The sequence below is a fragment of the Lissotriton helveticus genome, chromosome 8 (genome assembly GCF_964261635.1).
Source record: "Lissotriton helveticus chromosome 8, aLisHel1.1, whole genome shotgun sequence".
Classification (NCBI taxonomy): Eukaryota; Metazoa; Chordata; class Amphibia; order Caudata; family Salamandridae; genus Lissotriton; species Lissotriton helveticus.
In genome coordinates, this window is record NC_136069.1 from 1,395,503,758 (window position 1) to 1,395,524,016 (window position 20,259).

The 20,259-nt window shown below is 50.9% G+C and overlaps 1 protein-coding gene across 1 annotated transcript in view; it reads left to right on the plus strand.

The window, feature by feature from the left end:
• LOC144773378 (ATP-binding cassette sub-family C member 2-like) overlaps positions 1 to 20,259 on the plus strand; it is a 560,817-nt gene that overhangs the window by 302,341 nt on the left and 238,217 nt on the right. The window contains exon 11 of the mRNA XM_078658348.1: positions 8,685 to 8,751. Coding sequence (XP_078514474.1) covers positions 8,685 to 8,751 — 67 coding nt within the window. The remainder of the gene's footprint in view (positions 1 to 8,684; positions 8,752 to 20,259) is intronic.

Sequence of the window (20,259 nt, forward strand, 5' to 3'; positions counted from 1 at the left end):
CTCACCCAAATGGACAAGCTGCTCAAAATCATAGCGGACAAAAACGAGGATTTGGAGGCGAGGTCGCGCCGGAACAATGTCCGAATTCTGGGCCTTGCGGAGACCACCAACACAGGGAAAATGGAGATCTTTGTTGAGAACCTGGTTGTGGAACTGTTTGGCAAGGACTCGTTCTCCCCACACCTCATTGTCGAGAGGGCTCATAGATCCCTGGCAGCTCCGCCTCCCCTCGGAGCCCCGCCGAGGCCCATCATAGCACGATTTCTGAATTACAGAGACCGAGATGTGGTGTTGCGGCGCGCGCGGGAGCTGAAGACTGTTCATTACGGAAACACAACGCTTTCCTTCTTCCCTGACTTCACAGCCTCGGTCCAAGAAGCCAGACGCAAATTCGCAGGGGTCAGAAAGAAACTGCAAACCCAGGAGATCCCCTATTCCGTGCTGTACCTGGCCAAACTAAAAATCTCACACCGTGGCAAGCAACACTTTTTCCAAAATCCGCAACAGGTGGAGGACTTTCTCAAGCAGTGTAAGAAGGATCGGCATGGGGAGGAATCCAATCGTCGACGCTCCAGGTCGCTCTCGCCGCTATCACAGCAGGACTGACATGTCACACTGTTTGGTCCCTGATTGCCTGCTCCGCGTGAACTGATTACTGTTTAAGCCGGTGAGATCTTTGATCTATTTCCCATATCGCTGGTCTAAGTATATACTGTGTGCTCACTAGACCACCTCCGTCCCGCAGCTCCGACTGGGGTTACCCTGGTTGTATGTGGCTGTGAGTAGGGAGGTGGTTGGCGGGGCCGGTGCCCCTAGTTTAGACCCCCAATGGGTGTTCCCCACGACTCCTCTCCCCTTTTCAGGGCGGAGGTTTATGCAGTCATTTTCTCGTATTTTGTTCTTGTTTGGGTTTGGTCTAGGGTGGGAGGGTGGGAGAATCAATGCACGGCTAGTTGGGGTTGCCGTTGTGGGTGGATTGATGGTCCACTTTCATGCTGTCCTGATCTCAATGCACGTACCACTGTCCTTGATGAGCTCGTTGTGTGGGCATTGGGTGGGTTCTGTGGGGGGGCACTGGGAGGGAGGGTCCGTTGCCAGATCGCTAACTGTGCTAGGGAACTTATCTACAGTACAACATGTCATAGAATCTGTTATGTTTTTGAATGGATGATGTAGACGACAAGCAACCATCACAACGGTTAAGGTTGGTGTCGTGGAACATTCGCGGATTGAATAACCCTAGGAAGAAGAGGCAAATCTTGGGATATCTAGACAGGCAAGGGGTGTCTGTCGCAATGCTTCAGAAAACTCATTTAATGCCAGATGGCTCCCCCCTGTTTGCGTCCAGGTGGGCCTCCTGTAAGGTTTTCTCTTCCTACTCTAACTATGCCAGGGGGGTCACAATCCTGGTTCGGCGGGGGCTGAAGTTCACACCCGCTGGGACGGAGGCGGATTCAAGTGGCAGATACTGCATGCTCTGGGGGCAATTGTATTCACATACCGTCCTGTTTGCATGTTATTACGGCCCCAACACCGATGACACCACCCCTCTGCTCACGATGTGGGGCAAGATTCAAGCACTGGGAATAGGCCACGTCATATTGGGTGGCGACTTTAATACTGCAATTGCTCCGCCCCTAGATAGATCTCACCCCCAGACAGCGCACTTCTCCCATACCCAACGCACACTGGCCTCTATCACTGCTGAACACCATTATGTAGACGCCTGGCGTCACTTGCACCCTTCCCTCAAGCAGGGTACTCATTACTCTGCTGTACACTCCACTTGGGCCCGGCTGGACTATATATTCCTCTCGGCTGGTCTCACTCACTGGCTAACCGGCGCCCTACACCTTGCTAGGACTTTCTCTGACCATTCCCCAGTCCTAATATCATTGTGTGTTCCCATTGAAACCTCCCCTTATCTGAGCTGGCGCCTCAATCCTGCCCACCTCACGGACTCTGCTTTTCGTACTGAACTGGACCAGGACATTCAGGACTTCTTTGAGCGTAATATAGGGTCGGTTTCAGATCTCACTACAGTCTGGGAGGCCTTCAAGGTTACGGTGCGAGGTTGGTGCATCGCAAAGGGAGGGGGCGTCCTTAAATCAATACGGGGCGAATTACGTAAACTAGAGTCCGAACTTCGAGACCTAGAACGGAATAGAACCCGCGACTCCCGTGATAACGCTTCTGCTGCCCTGCTTAGGGAACAACTAACCGAATATACGGAGGTGGCAGATAAGGAGTGCAAGTTTCTCGGCAAACAGCATACCGCACGCATCTACGGCGAGGGAGACAGGCCTGGCAAGGCGCTCGCATCGGCTGTCAAACCCCCTAGGTACAACAACTTTGTTGCCACCCTGTTAGATGAACATCTAACCCCGCAGAGAGAACTCACAGAACAACTTCGCATTCTCACGCTTCACTATTCCACTCTATACACGTCCCTTAGATCGACGCCTATAGACCTTCACCAGTACCTTGATGACACCGCCATCGCATGGTTAGGCCCAACCCAGCAAAAATTCCTACACCACACTCTTGAGCTCGATGAAATTAAAGACGCTATTATGTCCATGAAATCTGGCAAGGCGCCCGGTCGACTTTTACAAGGCCTACATTCATATACTTTCCCCAATCTTACTACAGGTGTATTACGCTGCCCTTGAAGACGGTACCCTGCCGTCCTCTATGCGCGAAGCCCTTATAGCCTCTCTCCTGAAGCCTGGAAAGCCGCCTGATAGTTGTGACTCTTACAGACCTCTCTCGCTGCTCAATACTGACGTTAAAATATTAGCGAAGGTGCTTGCAACGCGCCTCAACCTGCTGATGGAACGCCTAGTCTTACCTGACCAAGCAGGATTTGTTCCCAACAGGGCGACCTCCCATAACTTACGCACCCTTCAAGCTGTCCTGCAGGACATTACTCCTCGTTGCGAAGCAGCTGCTGTGTTCCTTGACGCTACCAAAGCGTTTGATTCCCTTGAATGGGACTACCTCCTGTCTCTTCTTTAACGGATGGGAATCCCGTACAGTTTTTTAAATTGGATCAAACTACTATATAATAACCCAAGTGCCTCAGTCCTACTGAACGGCGCTAGGTCGGCCCCCTTCGTCATTCACAGAGGCACTAGACAGGGCTGCCCCCTTTCCCCTGTCCTCTTTGCGCTCGCCATTGAACCGCTAGCGGCTAAACTTCGGCAACACCATAACCACCGCTCCCTGATATACCCAGGGCGCCAGCTACTAGTGGCACTGTATGCGGATGATATCACTCTGTACATACACAAACCGCGCGAGAACCTCAATCCTGTCCTACGTGAAATTACTAAATTTGGTGCCATATCGGGCATACAGATCAACTGGTCGAAGTCCGCTCTCTTCCCCTTGACGGATAAAATGTGAAGTTCCCCCTTGACTACCCCCTGGTGTGGGAATCGGAGGAGCTTAAATACCTGGCCGTCATCATCTCCCGAAGCCGTGAGGACCTCATCAGGGCTAACTACGGTACAGTTCTGGATAAATTGACTGATACTGTCACTAGGTGGATTCATCTTCCACTTTCCATGGCAGGCCGTATATCCCTCATCAAGATGGTTATCCTTCCCAAATTTCTTTATCTTTTCATCAACATTCCGTACAATCCGGGATCACATTTTTTCCGATCCCTTAACTCCCAATTATCACGCCTCATATGGGGCGGAAAGCAGCCCAGGATTAGCTTACGGACACTCATGCTACCATATCACCAAGGCGGATTCGATGTTCCAAACTTTCAGCGCTACTACGATTGCGCCCAGGGCCACTTTGCCGCCTACTGGCTTCACCCCCCCCTACATGGCCCACTTGGCGGTGGAGGACGGTTACATGAGGCCTGAGCAACCATCGGGTTACTTATACACCACGCCCCGAGTCACTGACCGCGACCCGACCACGGTTGACTGCACGGTTCTAGCTTGGCAGCGGTTGGCAAAACACATGGGAAACGTGTTTCTCTACTCCCCGCTTATGCCCCTAGCACCCGATCCGCGGTTACGCATGGCCTGTGAAGAGATAGGACGTAAATTACTAGTGAAGCTGACAATCCACACATGGGGAGACCTGTACCTTCAGGGACAATTTCGAACGGCGGCACAGTTTTTTGGAGAACATACCCCCTCTGTAATGGACACCTTCCTTTATGTACGGCTCCGTCAAAATGTCAAGGCAGTTACTCCTTCTTTCCCTGACGAGCCAGATACCCTGGACCCCCTTCATATGCTCCTACAGGCAGACTCCCCGAAGCATGTGGTGTCTCTGCTATACCAGCATGCGCAGCCAGCTCCATCTCCCCCCCCCACTCAGATCCCGCAGCGACTGGGATGCTGATTTGGATGCCCCGTTGTCGGACGAACAGTGGGAGGAAAGCTGCTCCCATACCAATGCAGTCACCGGTAATGCCCGTCTCAGGCTGCTACATTATAAATTCTTGCATCGCAGCTACTTCACTCCCTCTAAATTGTTCCGACTCGGACTGCGCCCTGACGATCGCTGTCTCCGTTGCAGAGGCGTAGGGGCTGACTTCTTTCACCTAGCGTGGACTTGCCCTGCTGTGGCGGAATACTGGCGTGAAATTTTTGGGGTGCTGTCCGACATGGTCGGGGCGGATATAGCTCCCTGTCCCAGGGTAGCCCTGCTGGGTCACTCGGTCCCAGCGCTGAAATCTCATAGAAAATTTTTTGCACTGGGACTCTTGTTGGCTAAACGCCATGTGGCGTGTAAATGGGGCAGGGGCCGCGCGCCTAAGTTCAAACTATGGCTCAATACAATGATCACATGGCAAGAACATATGCACAATTATGCCGACCTGCTGCCGCGCATGTCCCGCCCCAAGGATCTCTGGGGATCCCTAGTGGCCTATCTCCTTCGTGAGCAAGGTGACAGCTCTTCGGATTCATGAGACGCACCCGCGCATAGAGCGCTGCACCACACACCCTGTTCGCTTATGATGCCTGGCCCCGAGAAGTGTGGCTCAGGGGTTAGAGGCAGCAGACCCGGAAGCTGAGATCGGTCCTGGACCAGGGTTCAATTCCCCGCCTCGGTGGGTCTTGGGCTAAAAATTTCCACGGACTCGATAATTCTCGCCCCGGTGCCTCCTCGACTCTCGGGTTCACACTCTGTGACTCTGGGCAATAGCTTGCTTAATCTCCACAACGGCCCCTCGCGGCGGGATGCCTGACTTTCACCTTGTGGATACCCTGATATCTCACAGGGGAATATCAGGACGGGTTCCCTAAGCAAGCGCCGGGAAACCCACTGCGGGTAGCTGTGCGCTATATAAGCTCAACTACATTTACATTTACATAGCCTGTGACATATTCCCCTTGCAAGGCCCCATACTCGCCTCACAGACATGTTGCACAGACCAAAACCATTTTGACCTTTGCACTGTTTTCACCTCATGGGCTGGTTTTGCGGCTCGCCCTCGACTCCACCCCCCCCTACTCTCCCTCTTTGTCCCTCCCCTCCCGTGTCAGCCTGATGCACAACGCGGGTGTAGAGCTGCGCTAACCCTGGCCTAGGTGACACCGTATTCTCCTTAATGTGCTCACGCAGCTCCCCACAACACGGTCCCCCCTGTCCACACACAAGATATGGTGGTATATCATGTGGGAGTTTAGTTTTGTTTGTTGTTTAAGTTGGGTGTTTACCAAAAGTTAAAAAAAGAAACCTCAAAGCTCGTTGCCCAAATATACGGCGCTTCCAGAGTCTTTTTCTACTGTGCATGTCATCCAATTCTGCCAGTTTATATCGCGGCCGGCCCGGTAGGGTTGTAGGCGGCATGCTGTGTCTAACTTCTGTAGTATCGCCTCTCCAAGGCTGAAAGCATCCTGAACCGATTCTATAGCTGCCGCCGGCCTGGTGTAACAGGTTGTAGGCGTGAAGCTGTGTATTGCTTTATCCTTATTGCCAATAAAGGTTTTGCAAAAAAAAAAAAAAAAAAAAAAAAACTCTCTTGAGAAAAGCTGTGCCTCACTTGTGCAGGTAGGCAGAGTGCACACAACACAAGAAAGTGCCAAACGCAATGTAGACACATCACATTTTTCAACTGAAAAACGCTGTTGTTTAAAAATAAATGTGGGTAGCTGTGGATTTTGGGTCCCAGCTCCGCTGGCACCTAGGGAAACCTACCAAACCAGCACATTTATGAAAACTAAACTCCCAGGGGAGTCGAGGGTGGGGTGACTTTCATGTCTCTCTCCACGTTTTGTTTACCCAGAATTTCCTGTAAACCTCAAACTTTACCTAACAAACACATTTTCCTTGCATTTCTGTGTGGAAAAGTCCTGGAATCTGCAGGCAGCCACAAATGTCCTACCATCCAGCAATCCCCTAGGTCTCTCAATACAAATGGTACCTCACATCTGTGGGTGGGCCGAGTGCCCGCGACAAGGAAGAGCCCAAAACGTATTGTGAAGGAATCAAAATGATCTCTCACAAAACAACTTGGTTTTGCAGGTGGGCTGCTTGGTTTTTGGTCCTGGGCTCGGCAGCCATCTAGGGAAACTTAACATACCCAGACATTTCTGAAAACAGACACCTGGGGGAGTCCAGGGAAGTGTATCTTATGTGGATACCCCAATATTTTCTTGCCCAGAAACCCCTGCAAACCTCAAATTTAGCTACAAAGTCCCATTTGCGGCACATTTGTGGATGGGAAAGTTGTAGGAATTCAGGGCCGTCACAAAGTTCCTACCACCCAGCATTCCCTCAGGTCTCCTGATAAAAATGCTACTTCACTTGTGTGGGTGGGTCAAGTGCCTGCGACGGGAAAGGGCCCAAAACATATTTTGGAGTCATCAAATTTATCTATCACAAAATGACCTGGTTTTGCAAGGTTGCTTGGTAGCCATCTAGGGAAACCTACCAAACCCAGATATTTCTGAAAACTAGACACCCGGGAGAGTCCAGGGAGGTGTGACTTATGTGGATGCTCCAACGTTTTCTTACCCAGAGTCCCCTGCAAAATTCTAATTTAGCTAAAAAGACACATTTTCATCACATTTGTGGGTGGGAAAGTTGTGGGATCACTGGGACAGCACACACTTCCTACCACACAGCGTTCCACGGGTCACCCCATAAAAATGCTCCCTCACTTGTGTGGGTGGGCCAAATACACACATATAAAGGGTCTTTTGGCCCACTCTGTTCTGTGTTAGTCTGTCTGAGTGTCATTTACACTTTTCTTCAGTCCATAAAAGTGAACTGCACGGAGTAATGCTTCAGTCTGCATCAGTCATTGGCTCTTTTGCCCTGTGAATGATGGCATTTTCTGGTCATGTGTACATCCACTTGAAAATGAGTGCACTTCAGTATCATGGCTGGTTTGCTAGTCCTTTAGTTTTTAGCTTTCAACTTTTATAGTTCCCTTTTCCTTTCTTGCTTTTCGTCTTTTTATTTTAATGTCTCTTAAGAGGATACTACAGCTCTTCAGGCAGCACTAACGGGTTGCTTGCTTATCCCTCATTTCATCTGCAGTGCACCTCATTCCGCATGGCCACTTCCTCTGAACCAGGAGATCATTATGGAAAGCTGTTGTCATTTGTTTACCATTCCAAAATGGCAACAATAAATGTGGTGACAATGTATGAACTTTAAAACAATGATGGACTAATAACAACACCTCTGCAGGACAAACACTGGCTGATGTGTTTAATTTTATTATTGCAAACTTATATCCACAGTCTTTAGAAGGCAGCATGTTTTCTTTTTTTATACTCTTATTCTTTTAATTTATCTTGAATATGTTGTTGAGTTTCTGTCGTTGCGTAAGAGGGTGAATGGGAGTATGAGTCATTGGATGGTTGAATGGATGCAAAAAAAAAAGAGTAACAGAGCGTTTGATGACATATTGAGTCGACACCTGTCAGTGACACAAAAGGCCATTTCATTCATAAGCCAAACCTAATAGCAGTGTCAATGTTTCTTTGTTTATTTGGTTGGCTCACTGTTAATATTTAAGTTTATTAAGCGCACAGCAGCTCGACTGGAGAATTGTCAATACTTTACAGAGGAAACCTGTATATTTCAGAGGCAAATGTTTCTTTAGCCAACACAAATTCCTTGTGTGGTATGTAATATATTAGCTCATACATAGCATGTAAAAGTGTGCTGGTGAATTTTTAACATGGCTGTAGATGATGTATAATGCATATACTTTCGGGTCTAGTGCTTGCTATTAGTAAGTGAAGGTCGCCTTTGCCTTGTAGATGGTATCTCCTATTTACACCTACTTCCATAGGCATTCTTATCAGCGGATTTTTTGAAAATGACACTAACTCTTTATTATCAAGAGTAGAGGTCTGGGAAGAAAAGATGAAACAATCGGATGACTAAATTGGTGCTTCAGTTCTTCATTTTGAATGCTGAGTGTTCAGGCGTTTCTTAACAAGTTAACAAATACAGTCCTCTTCACCGTGTTCCACCAAAAGAAAGACAGTTCAGAACTGCAAATGCTTAAGTCCAGTTCAGTTGGCAGCATGTCTTGTCCACCTGGCAAGAACTCTGGGAACGGTGAGCCTTAATAAGATAAGATCCGGTGTACAATTTTCATACGGAGAGAAATACATGTAGGTACTGTTTTGTTATCAAAGTTTAAAAAAAATGCTTACGGTAATTCACATTTTTTATTTTTCTGATAGGTCATGCCATAGGATTTGCTGGTGCATCTTTCCGCTGGGATTGCATTGGGTCCCCTGTGATAAAAGAGTAAGCAAATACTTTTTTCCCATTACATCTCAATGAGTGGTGCACTGTGGATTATAGGGTCCATGGTGCCTTTATCAGTGGTAGTTGGCATCTATGGGGAGGGGAGGTAAGTAGCACGCGCCTGTTTAAAATAATATATATTAAAAAAACTTTCCTGAACTCTGTGACGTAATCACTCCGTACCTCTTCTTTTGACACAGGAACTGGAAGCAGCAACTCCCTTGGTCAATCCCAGGGCTGCTCTCACCAGCAGGAGAGCAGCCCTGGGATTGGTGGGAGCGGCCTCACTCGGCACGTCACAGCCCTCTGGATGCTTTGACTTGCTCTAACCTAGCTGTCTTAAGGCAAGTCAAGTCTTATTATTATTATTAGGGATATTTGTAAAGCGCATGGTTACGCAGAAAGCGTGTCCCCGCGCTGGAACTGGGGTTTAGAGACAGAAGGAGGGGGAAGCCTAATTAACCCTGAAAGAGGTGCGTTTTGAGTTTCTTTCGGAAACTTGATTCCGAGGGGTCCAGGCGGAGATTGAGAGGTAAGTCATTCCAACTTTTCGCCACCAAGTAGCGGAAGGACCTCCCTCCCATGCGCGTCCTGCTAACCCTAGGGACTTTTAACAGGCCTCCGTGAGAGGAGCGCAAGGCGCGTGATGGTGCATACCTGGTGATAAGGTTATGGAGTGGGGCTGGCGCCTTTCCAGCAAGAATGCGATGGCAAGTGCATAGGGCCTTGAATGCGATTCTGCTTTTTACTGGCAGCCAGTGAAGGGTCTGAAGGGCAGCTTTGGAGTTGGCTCTTTTGGGGAGATTGAGGATAAGGCGGGCTGCCGCATTCTGTAGCACCTGAAGGCGGTTAGTTGCCTTACAGGTTGCTCCCAGATACAGTAGGTTTCCGTAGTCCAACCGTGATGTGACGAGTGCGTGCACCAGCGTTCTACGGGCGGACGTAGGCAGGAGAACAAGGACCTTCTGCAGGCTTTTCAAAACACTGAAGCAGACACCCGCCACCTGGTCTATCTGGGGTCCAAAGGAAAGGTCCGCGTCGAGCCAGACGCCTAGGTTTTTGACTTCCTGTCGGGGCGTTGGGGCTTCTCCTAGGCATGGTGGCCACCACGCCGATGACCAAGCAGACGGATTCTTCCCTACCACGAGCACCTCGGTCTTGCTGCCGTTAAGTTTGAGGCAATTGGTGGACATCCAGGTTGCTAGTTCTTGCATGCAGATTCTGAAGCTGTCCATAGCAAGGGCGGGTGCACGCGAGAGGGAGATCACCAGCTGCGTGTCGTCGGCGTAGGACACAATTTGCAGCCCATGCCCTGCAGCAATGGAGGCCACTGGGGAGACATAGAGATTAAAAAGAGTAGGGCTCAGGGACGATCCCTGGGGAACTCCCTGGCCCAAATCTATGTCCCTAGAATAGTGGTCGCCCTGGCGGACCTGAAAGCTCCTCCCAGTTAGGTAGGATTGGATCCATTGGAGAGCAGCTCTTAAGTGCGCGTGTGTCGCAGGCCGTTTCAAGATGGCCGGCCAAACAGACATGCACACTTTAAACTGTGCCATACCAGCTCACCGTCCTCCCTGCTGAGTGACATGCTTCTGTCACTCAGCAGTGGCCCTGCCCCCATCCTGACGCTCAGCTCTGGACGGGGTATGAAAAATAAAATGGTAACTAATTACCATTTTGTATTCATCTCTGGGGATTTTTAAGTGGGGCGACCTTCCTCCACTCAAATGGAGGAGCCGCCCCTGGTTATACTGGCCATCTATAGAAAGAAGAGTGATCCTATGGGGGTATTCCTCAAAGCCATATAAAGAAAAAACTGTGATCCCTACAGAGGCATTCTTTAAAGCATACTGGTTGCAAATATCAAACCGCACAATTACAAAAGTGGCTTTCTTTTGTGTAACATGAACATAACAGATGGCCTGTCGACAATTTGTCTTATTTTCAAAGAGTAGGACATGTGTTATTATTTCATATCTACTGTTTGAAAAGAAGGTGGCAGTATTATATAAAATATGGCGAAGCTGGGCACCGACTGTTGTCTCCATGAAGTGTGCACATAATAGTCATAGTGCCCACACCATCAGGCTTACTTCGCCCTGCATGCATAACTTACATACCAAGAAAACCATGAGACATATTTGTGGGAAAGCAGTGGTGCAGGTTTATTTCGTACAACACAGGTACTGGTAGGTGGGTCATCTTACAGGCGATCCAAAGCGGCAGCCTCTCGCTGACCCGCATGCCCAAGGAGCCATCTTGCACGGCGAGTCGATGCTCAGACGGTGCAGTACATTCACTTTATTTTGTTAGACTCCCGCCCCCCCTGTCAGGGCGGAAGATGAGGCACACCCCCGGTCGGTTCAGGCCCCCCGACCGCCCGAAGGACTAACGGGGCGCCGACGCTGCTGGAACCCCCTCGGCTCCAGGTTCTTGGCTCGGGCACCCTACTGTGCCGGGCAGAGGTATTTAGACTGTATCCTTCTGCCGCAGAGGTACCCCTACTGTCCATCTGCTTCCAGATCGCCCTGTGACTCCGCCTGCAACATAAAACATGATCATTAAAATATCCAACAGTGCCAACCGCTCTGCAGCTGGGTCAGGGTTCAGGGTGGGTTACAGCGCAGAGCAGCCACGCGGGAGAGAAGGCCGAGCCACGCTGCTGGCCAGGATATACTTGCGAAACGCCCTCCCCCGTCCACAATGAGCCCTCCCTATTGGCTGTTGTCCGGGGGGGGCGGCAACGAGGGCGCGCTGCTGGCTGCGCTCGCCAGCTGGGTGGTACTAGGGCGCTGTCCCCCCATACTCCCCTTCGTGTCGTGGTGCCAGCGGCATAGTGCCCACACCATCAGGCTTACTTCGCCCTGCATGCATAACTTACATACCAAGAAAACCATGAGACATATTTGTGGGAAAGCAGTGGTGCAGGTTTATTTCGTACAACACAGGTACTGGTAGGTGGGTCATCTTACAGGCGATCCAAAGCGGCAGCCTCTCGCTGACCCGCATGCCCAAGGAGCCATCTTGCACGGCGAGTCGATGCTCAGACGGTGCAGTACATTCACTTTATTTTGTTAGACTCCCGCCCCCCCCTGTCAGGGCGGAAGATGAGGCACACCCCCGGTCGGTTCAGGCCCCCCGACCGCCCGAAGGACTAACGGGGCGCCGACGCTGCTGGAACCCCCTCGGCTCCAGGTTCTTGGCTCGGGCACCCTACTGTGCCGGGCAGAGGTATTTAGACTGTATCCTTCTGCCGCAGAGGTACCCCTACTGTCCATCTGCTTCCAGATCGCCCTGTAATCCGCCACAGCTCTGAAAGAGGCCCCCGTCGATGGCAGAGCCCCCCCACCTACCCAGCTACCGACACCCTGCAGCCGACAGTGCTTCAAGTAGGTCCAGTAGGAAAACATCCATTCCCCACCCCGACAAATGTACTCCATCACTTTCGTAATACCCCTCAATCTTGTCCTGTATCAGCGCATGCCTAATGCAACCCAATCCCCTCTTTTCCAGGAATTTCTGCATTGACCTGTTGACCCTCTTCCGGCCCTGCTCTATCGCCACTCCCGATCGTGCTCCCTTCCAGGCCCTGCGGGGCACAATCTCAGACCAAATAATTTCCGTGGTTCCCACTTCGTTAGTGATTGTCGTTACATCTTTCTGCATGGCCTCCAATAGAGCTTTCCTCCCCACCTTTACCAAGTCATTTCCCCCTAGATGGATAATCAGAATGCTGGGAGGACCGCCCCGTTCTGCCATATATTTCTGCAGTCTGCCCTTCAGCTGGCCCCATCTCATTCCCGGGAAACCCAGCCATAGAATTTGCGTCCTCGCTAGGTTCAGATCCCATCTCTTGAGCCTCGCCCACTGCTCCAACCTTGTAACGTAGGAATGGCCCATCACCCACACGCGACAATCAGCTGCAAGGAAAGACACCATTGGTATTACCTGTTTTTATTAGTTTGACACTGTATTCCAAGTTTCTTTACACATACGATCATACACTGTACTGCGACCCATTGCAACCCATTGGCATTCCCTGCTTTTAATCATGGATTGATGCTGCACACCAAAAGTTTATTACACCTCTACAGACTGTCCTCCAAAAGGTTATTCATTCTACATTTAAATACTGCACTGCAAACATTGATCTCACATCTATAATTCAACGTACACTTGACTGCAAACTTTGTTTTCACATCTACAATTTAAAACGTGCACTTCAGCCAAGATTGTCGGTGATACTGACATTACTCTAACTGCTTTACTTCCAAACTGCACTGCAAACATTGATCTCACATCTATAATTCAACGTACACTTGACTGCAAACTTTGTTTTCACATCTACAATTTAAAACGTGCACTTCAGCCAAGATTGTCGGTGATACTGACACTACTCTATTGCTGTACTTCCAACTCTTCGTGACTGTACTGCGTCGCTACAGACCCTCTGCCCTTACACATGAAAGTGCGGCCAATTGTGGCCACCGGACTCAAAGGCGGACATAACGCCGGTAGCAAGAGGATGACCACCTTCCCACCCTCTTGACCCCTTCCTCACCCAACCCAGCCCTGTAAGCAGCGGTGGCCGCCCCTATCCTAAAGGAGTGGCTTGAAAATTTCTGCTCTGTGTTGGAGGCTGACAACCCTGCTCTGGCCATTACTGAGGACATCACTCGCTCTAACTGAAATTTGGTCAATGGCGTGCCGTCTTCATGAATTAAAAAGGTGCCTGCTAGCAAAGGTCTTATTTTTAGGTACTCCCTAACCAAGGAGACCGGGCAGTACCTGGGGTCCTCGAATGCATGTAAGGTGATTGACACACCCTTCCCTGCCTGATCTGTTTTGGACTTTCGGAGCCACAGCACTAAGGGATCCCTGGCGCAGACGTCGATCATTGCTAAAGCCCTCCCTGATATGTCAGTTTTGGATTTAGCCACCAGTTCGCTGGCCCTAAAGGCCCCAAAGAATGCCAAGCAAAAGGCTGTCGAGAAAAGCTGGGCCTCAAAGCTCGAACTCGTGACGGCCGGTACTGCGTCCAACATGCGTTGGAGGGCTGGGAATTCTATTCCGGACCTTTTGTCGGGAAACTTCACCTCGTCCCTGGCCCACGCCTTCAGTGCTGCCCTGATCTGGAATGAACATGTGGGATCCTGTCCGCCATTCAATTGAGTATCATGCTTTACTGCTGCCAAATGGCCACACACCCAGGAGTGTGATTTGCCGGCCTCCCTTGCCCACACCACAAAAGTCTCTACTTGTTCTACTCTATTGAGTGCTGATGCTCCCAGGGACCGGATCACCTCGCTGAACGTTGTCCGTTGCACCGCATATCTTCTCATTGTCGACGGGGCCAGGGAGCGTTGCCCCATCCTCTTCAAACGCTCCCCCACTGAAGGAGTCGCCATAGGATAGGCGGGAATGGCGTCATCTCCTTCCCTGCCTGCGGCCATGCTTCCCGGAATCGTGACAGCTGAAAGCGAGAGAGAGCATCAGCTGCCACATTCTTGACACCTTGAACATGCCGAGCTCTGAATTCAATGTTGCTTCCCAACCCTGCCCTCACCAACTCCCTCAGCAGACTCAGAACTAACGGGCAATTGGCACTCAGGCCATTGATGGCTTGCACCACCGCTAGGTTATCCGACCAGAAAACAACCTTTTTGTTGGCCAGTTCACCTGGCCACAAATGCATTGCAGCCACAATAGGGAATAGTTCCAGGACAGTTATATTTGTCGTTACTCCCTTTTTGCGCCAAGCATCGGGCCACTTCATGGCACACCATCTCTCTCTGAAAATTACTCCAAAGCCTACGCGACCTGATGCGTCCGAAAATAGACATAGTCCCTGGCTACTCTCCCAAGGCGCCCTCCATATCACTGTACCATTGAATTTCATGAGGAACTCATCCCACATTCTCAGATCAGCTTGCAAACCCGGGCCCAGTCGTACGAAATGATGCCCCTTTCTCACACTGGCCGTCGCCTTTGCCAGCCTGCGCGAGAATACCTTGCCAGCCGGAATTACCCTTGCTGCAAAGTTCAGTTTACCCAACAGCTTCTGAACCTCCTTGAGCGTCGTCCTACCCTTGCCCAGCATTCCTTTAATGACCTGCCTCAGGTCATCCACTTTCTCCAATGGGAGTCTGGATTCTCCTTTCAGTGTGTCAAGCTCAATGCCCAGGAACGTCAATACCTGGGCGGGCCCTTCCGTCTTTCCGGGTGCTAATGGGACACCTAAATGTTCCATCATGCCTTCAAAGGCCTGTAAAGCCTCTGCGCATTCCCGGGAACCTTCTTTGCCAAAAAAGAGGAAGTCGTCGAGGTAGTGAGTCACTTGGTGGACCCCATGCCTGTACGTGAGGGCCCATTGGAGAAAAGAGCTGAATGTCTCGAAGTAGGCGCATGAAACCGCGCAGCCCATGGGCATGCAACGGTCGTAGAAGAATGCCCCCTCCCACTTGAAACCCAGCAAGTGCTGACTGTCAGGGTGGACCGGTAGGAGGCGGAACGCCGACTCGATGTCGGCCTTTGCCAACCAAGCTCCCTTGCCTGTTCTTCTGATCAGATCAATGGCCATATCCAGCGAGCAGTATGAAACCGAACATGACCCTTCCTCCAACCAATGATTCACAGAGTTGCCCTCCGGGTAGGATAGGTGGTGAATCAACCTGTAAGCTCCTTGCTGCTTCTTCGGAACAACTCCTAGTGGAGAGACTAGGAAATTGTTCAATGGGGGAGCGGAGAATGGACCTGCCACCCTCCCCAAGTCAACCTCTTTCCTGATCTTGTCGCTGACTACCTGTGGAAGGTCCCTGGCTGATTTTAAGTTCAAAGCGTCCCTGGGTCCCAGCGGGCCTTTGTATGGAATTTTAAAGCCGTCAACCAACCCCTCGACCAACAGTATTCGTTCTTCCACCAGCGGATACATTCTTAGCAATGGTAGGATATTCTGTAGTGCAATGGGGGATGGACCTTTGGTATGCTCTGCCCCCCTGACTGCTTCAGTAATGACCTTATCGCCAAACCCCTTGCTGACTTTCATCTGTCCTAACACCTGTACCTCTATAGAAGGGTGGACCTTGGTGAGCTGTGACCGCACTCTGTGCTGTGGGGGGGAGTTGGGACCTGTTTCTCTGATCTGCGCACTCTTACCTGTGGAAAGTGGGCCTGTAACGTGGTCTAATTGCTCTCTGTTTTGTGAAGGAAAATTGAAGCCTCTCTCGTTGTCATGCTTGTTCTGTCTTATGTGCTGTTCCTGAAACTTATTGACGCGCGCTATCTGCTCCTTGGGACGAGGCGGGGGGGGGGGTGTTGTGAACGCTGGTGCAGGCGATTGCTGCATGTTGGGCACCACATTTGTTGCATTCATGGGCAAACTTACAAGCCCTCCCCCAATTACATACTCCATTATTGAACATTCTGCATGTTCCTGAGTTAAAACGTCTTTGTTCGCCTCCGTGCCCCCTCCCCCGCCCGCCCCGAAAGGGCTGTTGAAAGGACCTCCTTGGATACTGCTCCCACCTTTGCTCCTGCTCCCACTTCTTGGGCTCCACTTCGTTTTGTACCTTCTGCAATGCCTCCCTTTTGGCATTCCCAGTCCTACACATATGTTTGAACCAGAGGTGTATGTCAGTGTGATCCCAACCTATGTCCGGGCAACTTGCCATTGACTTCCTGAATTCTTGGTCATAAGAGAACCAGCCCATCCCTCCAGACTCCCTTGCCCCTTGCTGAATAGAGTTAGAATACTCCATCAGGGCCTCGCTCTGAGCTGGGTCCTTCTGTACAATTATAGCTGCCAATATGTTGAATGCCTCTGTCCAATTTTCAATAGTTTTCTCGGGCCAGCGTTGGAATCTAACCTTATCCTCCTCTTTCTTACCCATCCTCCTGGTGTCTGCTCCCGCGTTGTCATGCATTAGCAAAGTTAATATGTCGATATATTCCCTCCTCCATATACCTTCTTTAGCAGCCTGAGGTACCTGTCTAGCCAAGGAACCCCCCCCTTTTAATTTCGAGCCAGGTTTCGCCATGCCTGCCGGTGAATCTGGGTTTGCCCCTCCCGATGGAAGTGGAGCCGCCCCCCCTGACCCCGCCCCCACACTCGTGACCTTCTTCGTACCAGCTGCGACCCCCTCTCTGGACTGCCCTTGACCCGCAGTTGGCAGCATGGGCGGGGTGGCAGACTCATTTATATTCGGAATGCCCGTTTGAGGGACGATGCTAGTGACACTTAGCGGTACACTGGGAGTGGCACTCTGTTGGGGTACTAAAGGTACGCTCGGCATGCTGTCAGAGACGATACTTTGGGGAACCATGGAGGCTGCACCCTGTTGCGTGCCGGGCAATGTTCCCAGGGTGTTGACAATGCTGCCAACTGGGTATGGGAGCCCCGCTGGCGGTGTCTGCGCCCATACTTGGCTCACCGCGTCCACCGCCAATGGTGGGACCGACCCTTGTACTGCCGACATAGCGTCTAGCCGTCTCTGAAACATAGTCATCAAATCCAACATACCGTCGATTGTCTTACCCATTTGGGCCAAGCTTGAAATTCCAGCCGCTGTGTCATGTACCACGGTCGGCACCACGGGCAACTCTACAGGTAAGTCCCCCGCCGGGGGAGGAGGTAAAGTCGGCCGACTGTTGCGTGGCGCCACCACAGCGGGTGGTGGTGGTGAAATCGGCCGAGAGTTCCGTGCCGGTACGGCCGGAAATTCCTTCTGGGTGCCCTTCCGTTTGCGATTGGATCGACGTGCTCCCTCTCCCGAAGTGCCCGGAGCCTCCTCCTGGGCCCCAGGTCGGCCATCCTCCTCAAGCCTACGCGCTTCAATGAAACCTTGTGCCCATGCTGGCCCTTTAGACTGCGCGGCCTCTAGAAATTCAGCCCACAACCCATCCTGTGGCAAGGTGGCGCCCCGGGTGCTCATCGTCACGGCTTCTACCCTTCCGGGTTCCTACGGATGTAAAAGTACAAGGGGTAAGGCACTTATCACTGCGTTCGCCACCCCCCACGCCTCGGCCTCCGTAGCGTGGTCTGCTGACCGTGATCCGTCGTCCCGCTGACCCAACTGCCCTTGACACCCCTTTCGTTTACGTGCATTACCTGTTCTACTTCCAATCTAGTTGCTGCCCAACCTTGCCGCCTTCCCGAGCCAATCTGTGGCTCCGCCCTCCTTTTAGTGAGGAGTATTCCTCTCGTCGAGTTCGGAGTGTAATCTGAAAGAGGAACAAGATTGTCAATGTCATACACTCTGCCCTTGCCGCGCCCGACAATGTCATGCACGCTGCTCTTATCTTGCCGCCGTAATCGTAATTATCCGGCGTCCCATGTTCTTCCCCGTGGGCAAGCACTATGCACTCCCATACTGTATCTGACTGTTTCCAGGCACTCGTATACGTTGTCACTTTTTACCATATGACAACATCATGATCACAACTGCTGGCCACGTGTCCCCAGGGAGCTAACCTCCCCCCCCGCCGAGTCTTGATACAACGGCATGCAAACCCGACATGGCGACCCCCAGACATGGCGACATCCCCCAACACGAGGCAATAACACAGCAGCATAAATCACGGGATCGTTTGCTAAATACACTCCACTCAAGGCGTCACAGTAATGCTATGCTAGATACAATGCGGTCCCGCACAAGCATAACAACCTACTACCGCAACCACAGAATCCATATCACCGAGTAAGTGATAATAAAACAAACATTTCGGCATGTAGAACAATTACAACTGGCGGTTACGCACAAACACCCAAAACAGCAGATGAGAACAGCGGAAATAAAACGATAATGTGCCCGACGGCAGGCACCACACATGATACCGCGTTCCCACTGCCACGTCTCATGGCACTATGGCCAAATATATTACCTGGCGTCCTTGAATATGGCCCCCGATCACTTCCTGCAATCCCAGCGTACCTTGTAACCTGAATGCCCTGTGCAGTTGATCTGCCGATTATGCCAACGCGCTCGCCGGGGCTAAACTCGCCACTTGGTCCTCCTAGCAAAGCGGACAAGATGTAGGAAAATGGCGACAGGTTGTTAGAACATAACAGAAGGGCTCGCGACAAGCGTTCTCGCAACGTTGAATGGCACCGCGACCCTGTAACATTCACACTACACTGCAAACGAAACCCATGAATGAAAACTTAAATCCCGCCACCCCTTCTTGTTGGAGCCCTCTATAAATCTTTCAGACAAGATTGGTCTTGATCCTTTGTTAGAAGTAGTACTGTAATAATATTTGCAATGCCTAAAGCAAGCTCGCAGTAAAGACCTAATATAAAACAGTGAGCTTTTAACTGTCATCAGCTGAAATGCAGACTAAAAGTATAGATTAGATCGTAGTGATTTTTTTTTTTTTTTTTTTTTTTCCAGCCTTTCCTTATCCTAATGTTGTGCATGCGGTCTCCGACGAACTACCCGGGTGTGCCACTTACGGGGTTGCTGTTCGGCATTTTAAGCTCTGACTGGCATGGCACCAGTAATGAAATGTGTGCAAAACCCACATCAAACCCGTACTATTTACGCTTCCGTTCTCCGCTCTTAATAATGCTTTGAGGTACGACATGGGGGAATTTAAACACGCGAACCTGAAATCGCCCATCCTATTTTAAACCTTTGGTATCGCGCGTCTGCTTGCAAAGGAGGGAAACCATTTGCATGTGTGCATAGACGATAGCAGAAAAGCGTGTGCATCCGCACCGACATGATAGTGCAGCGTGTGCACCAGCATAGACACGGTAGTGCAGCGGTGCACTAGTATGGGGGCCGTAATGGGATGACCTGAATGTGCTGAACAGTTGCACAGTCTATTGCAGTGTTTTGTCAACGCCCGGGCCTGCGTGAAAACATGTACCACTAGTTTCCAGTTACCCGGACCGATGCAGGCCGCAAGCCACGTGTTACCCCGCCGCAGCGCACTGTCTGGCCAACACCTTTCCGACCCCCAGGCCGCAGGACACGCTGTAACCCGATGTAACCGCCACTGCCCCTTTATTCAGCCTACAAAAGTGCGTTTCACTACCGCATATGTTTGTGGCTTCACGGGTTGCTTCTGTTCCCGTGATTAATGATAGAACACCGTTGTAATTTTTGATGAGGTATATGTTTTGTCGACTATAAGATTTCAAGTGCACAACTAAATTATTGCAGTAGCCACGCACGGCCGTATGAAAGCCTGGCTAATTAATATCCCGTTTCGAAGGCTCCCTAATCTATCTGGAAGGCACATTGTCACATGGATGGAAACGCGACACCAGCGAGGAGCAGAGAGCCATCCCCTACTTGCCGTCTGGTAATGGACTTGACGCCCGCGAAGCGCAGGGAGAAATCCCTTAATCCCCGCCTTGCAACCATTCAAAGCACGTCACCTCCGTGCGCCCCTTGCTTAACCCTCGCATGATGAGACACAGACGCCTCGCTTCCCAAACTCGATTTTTTGCCCGGAATAACTTAGTGAAAAAAAATCCACAGAGAAAGCACAGCTTTGCTCGTG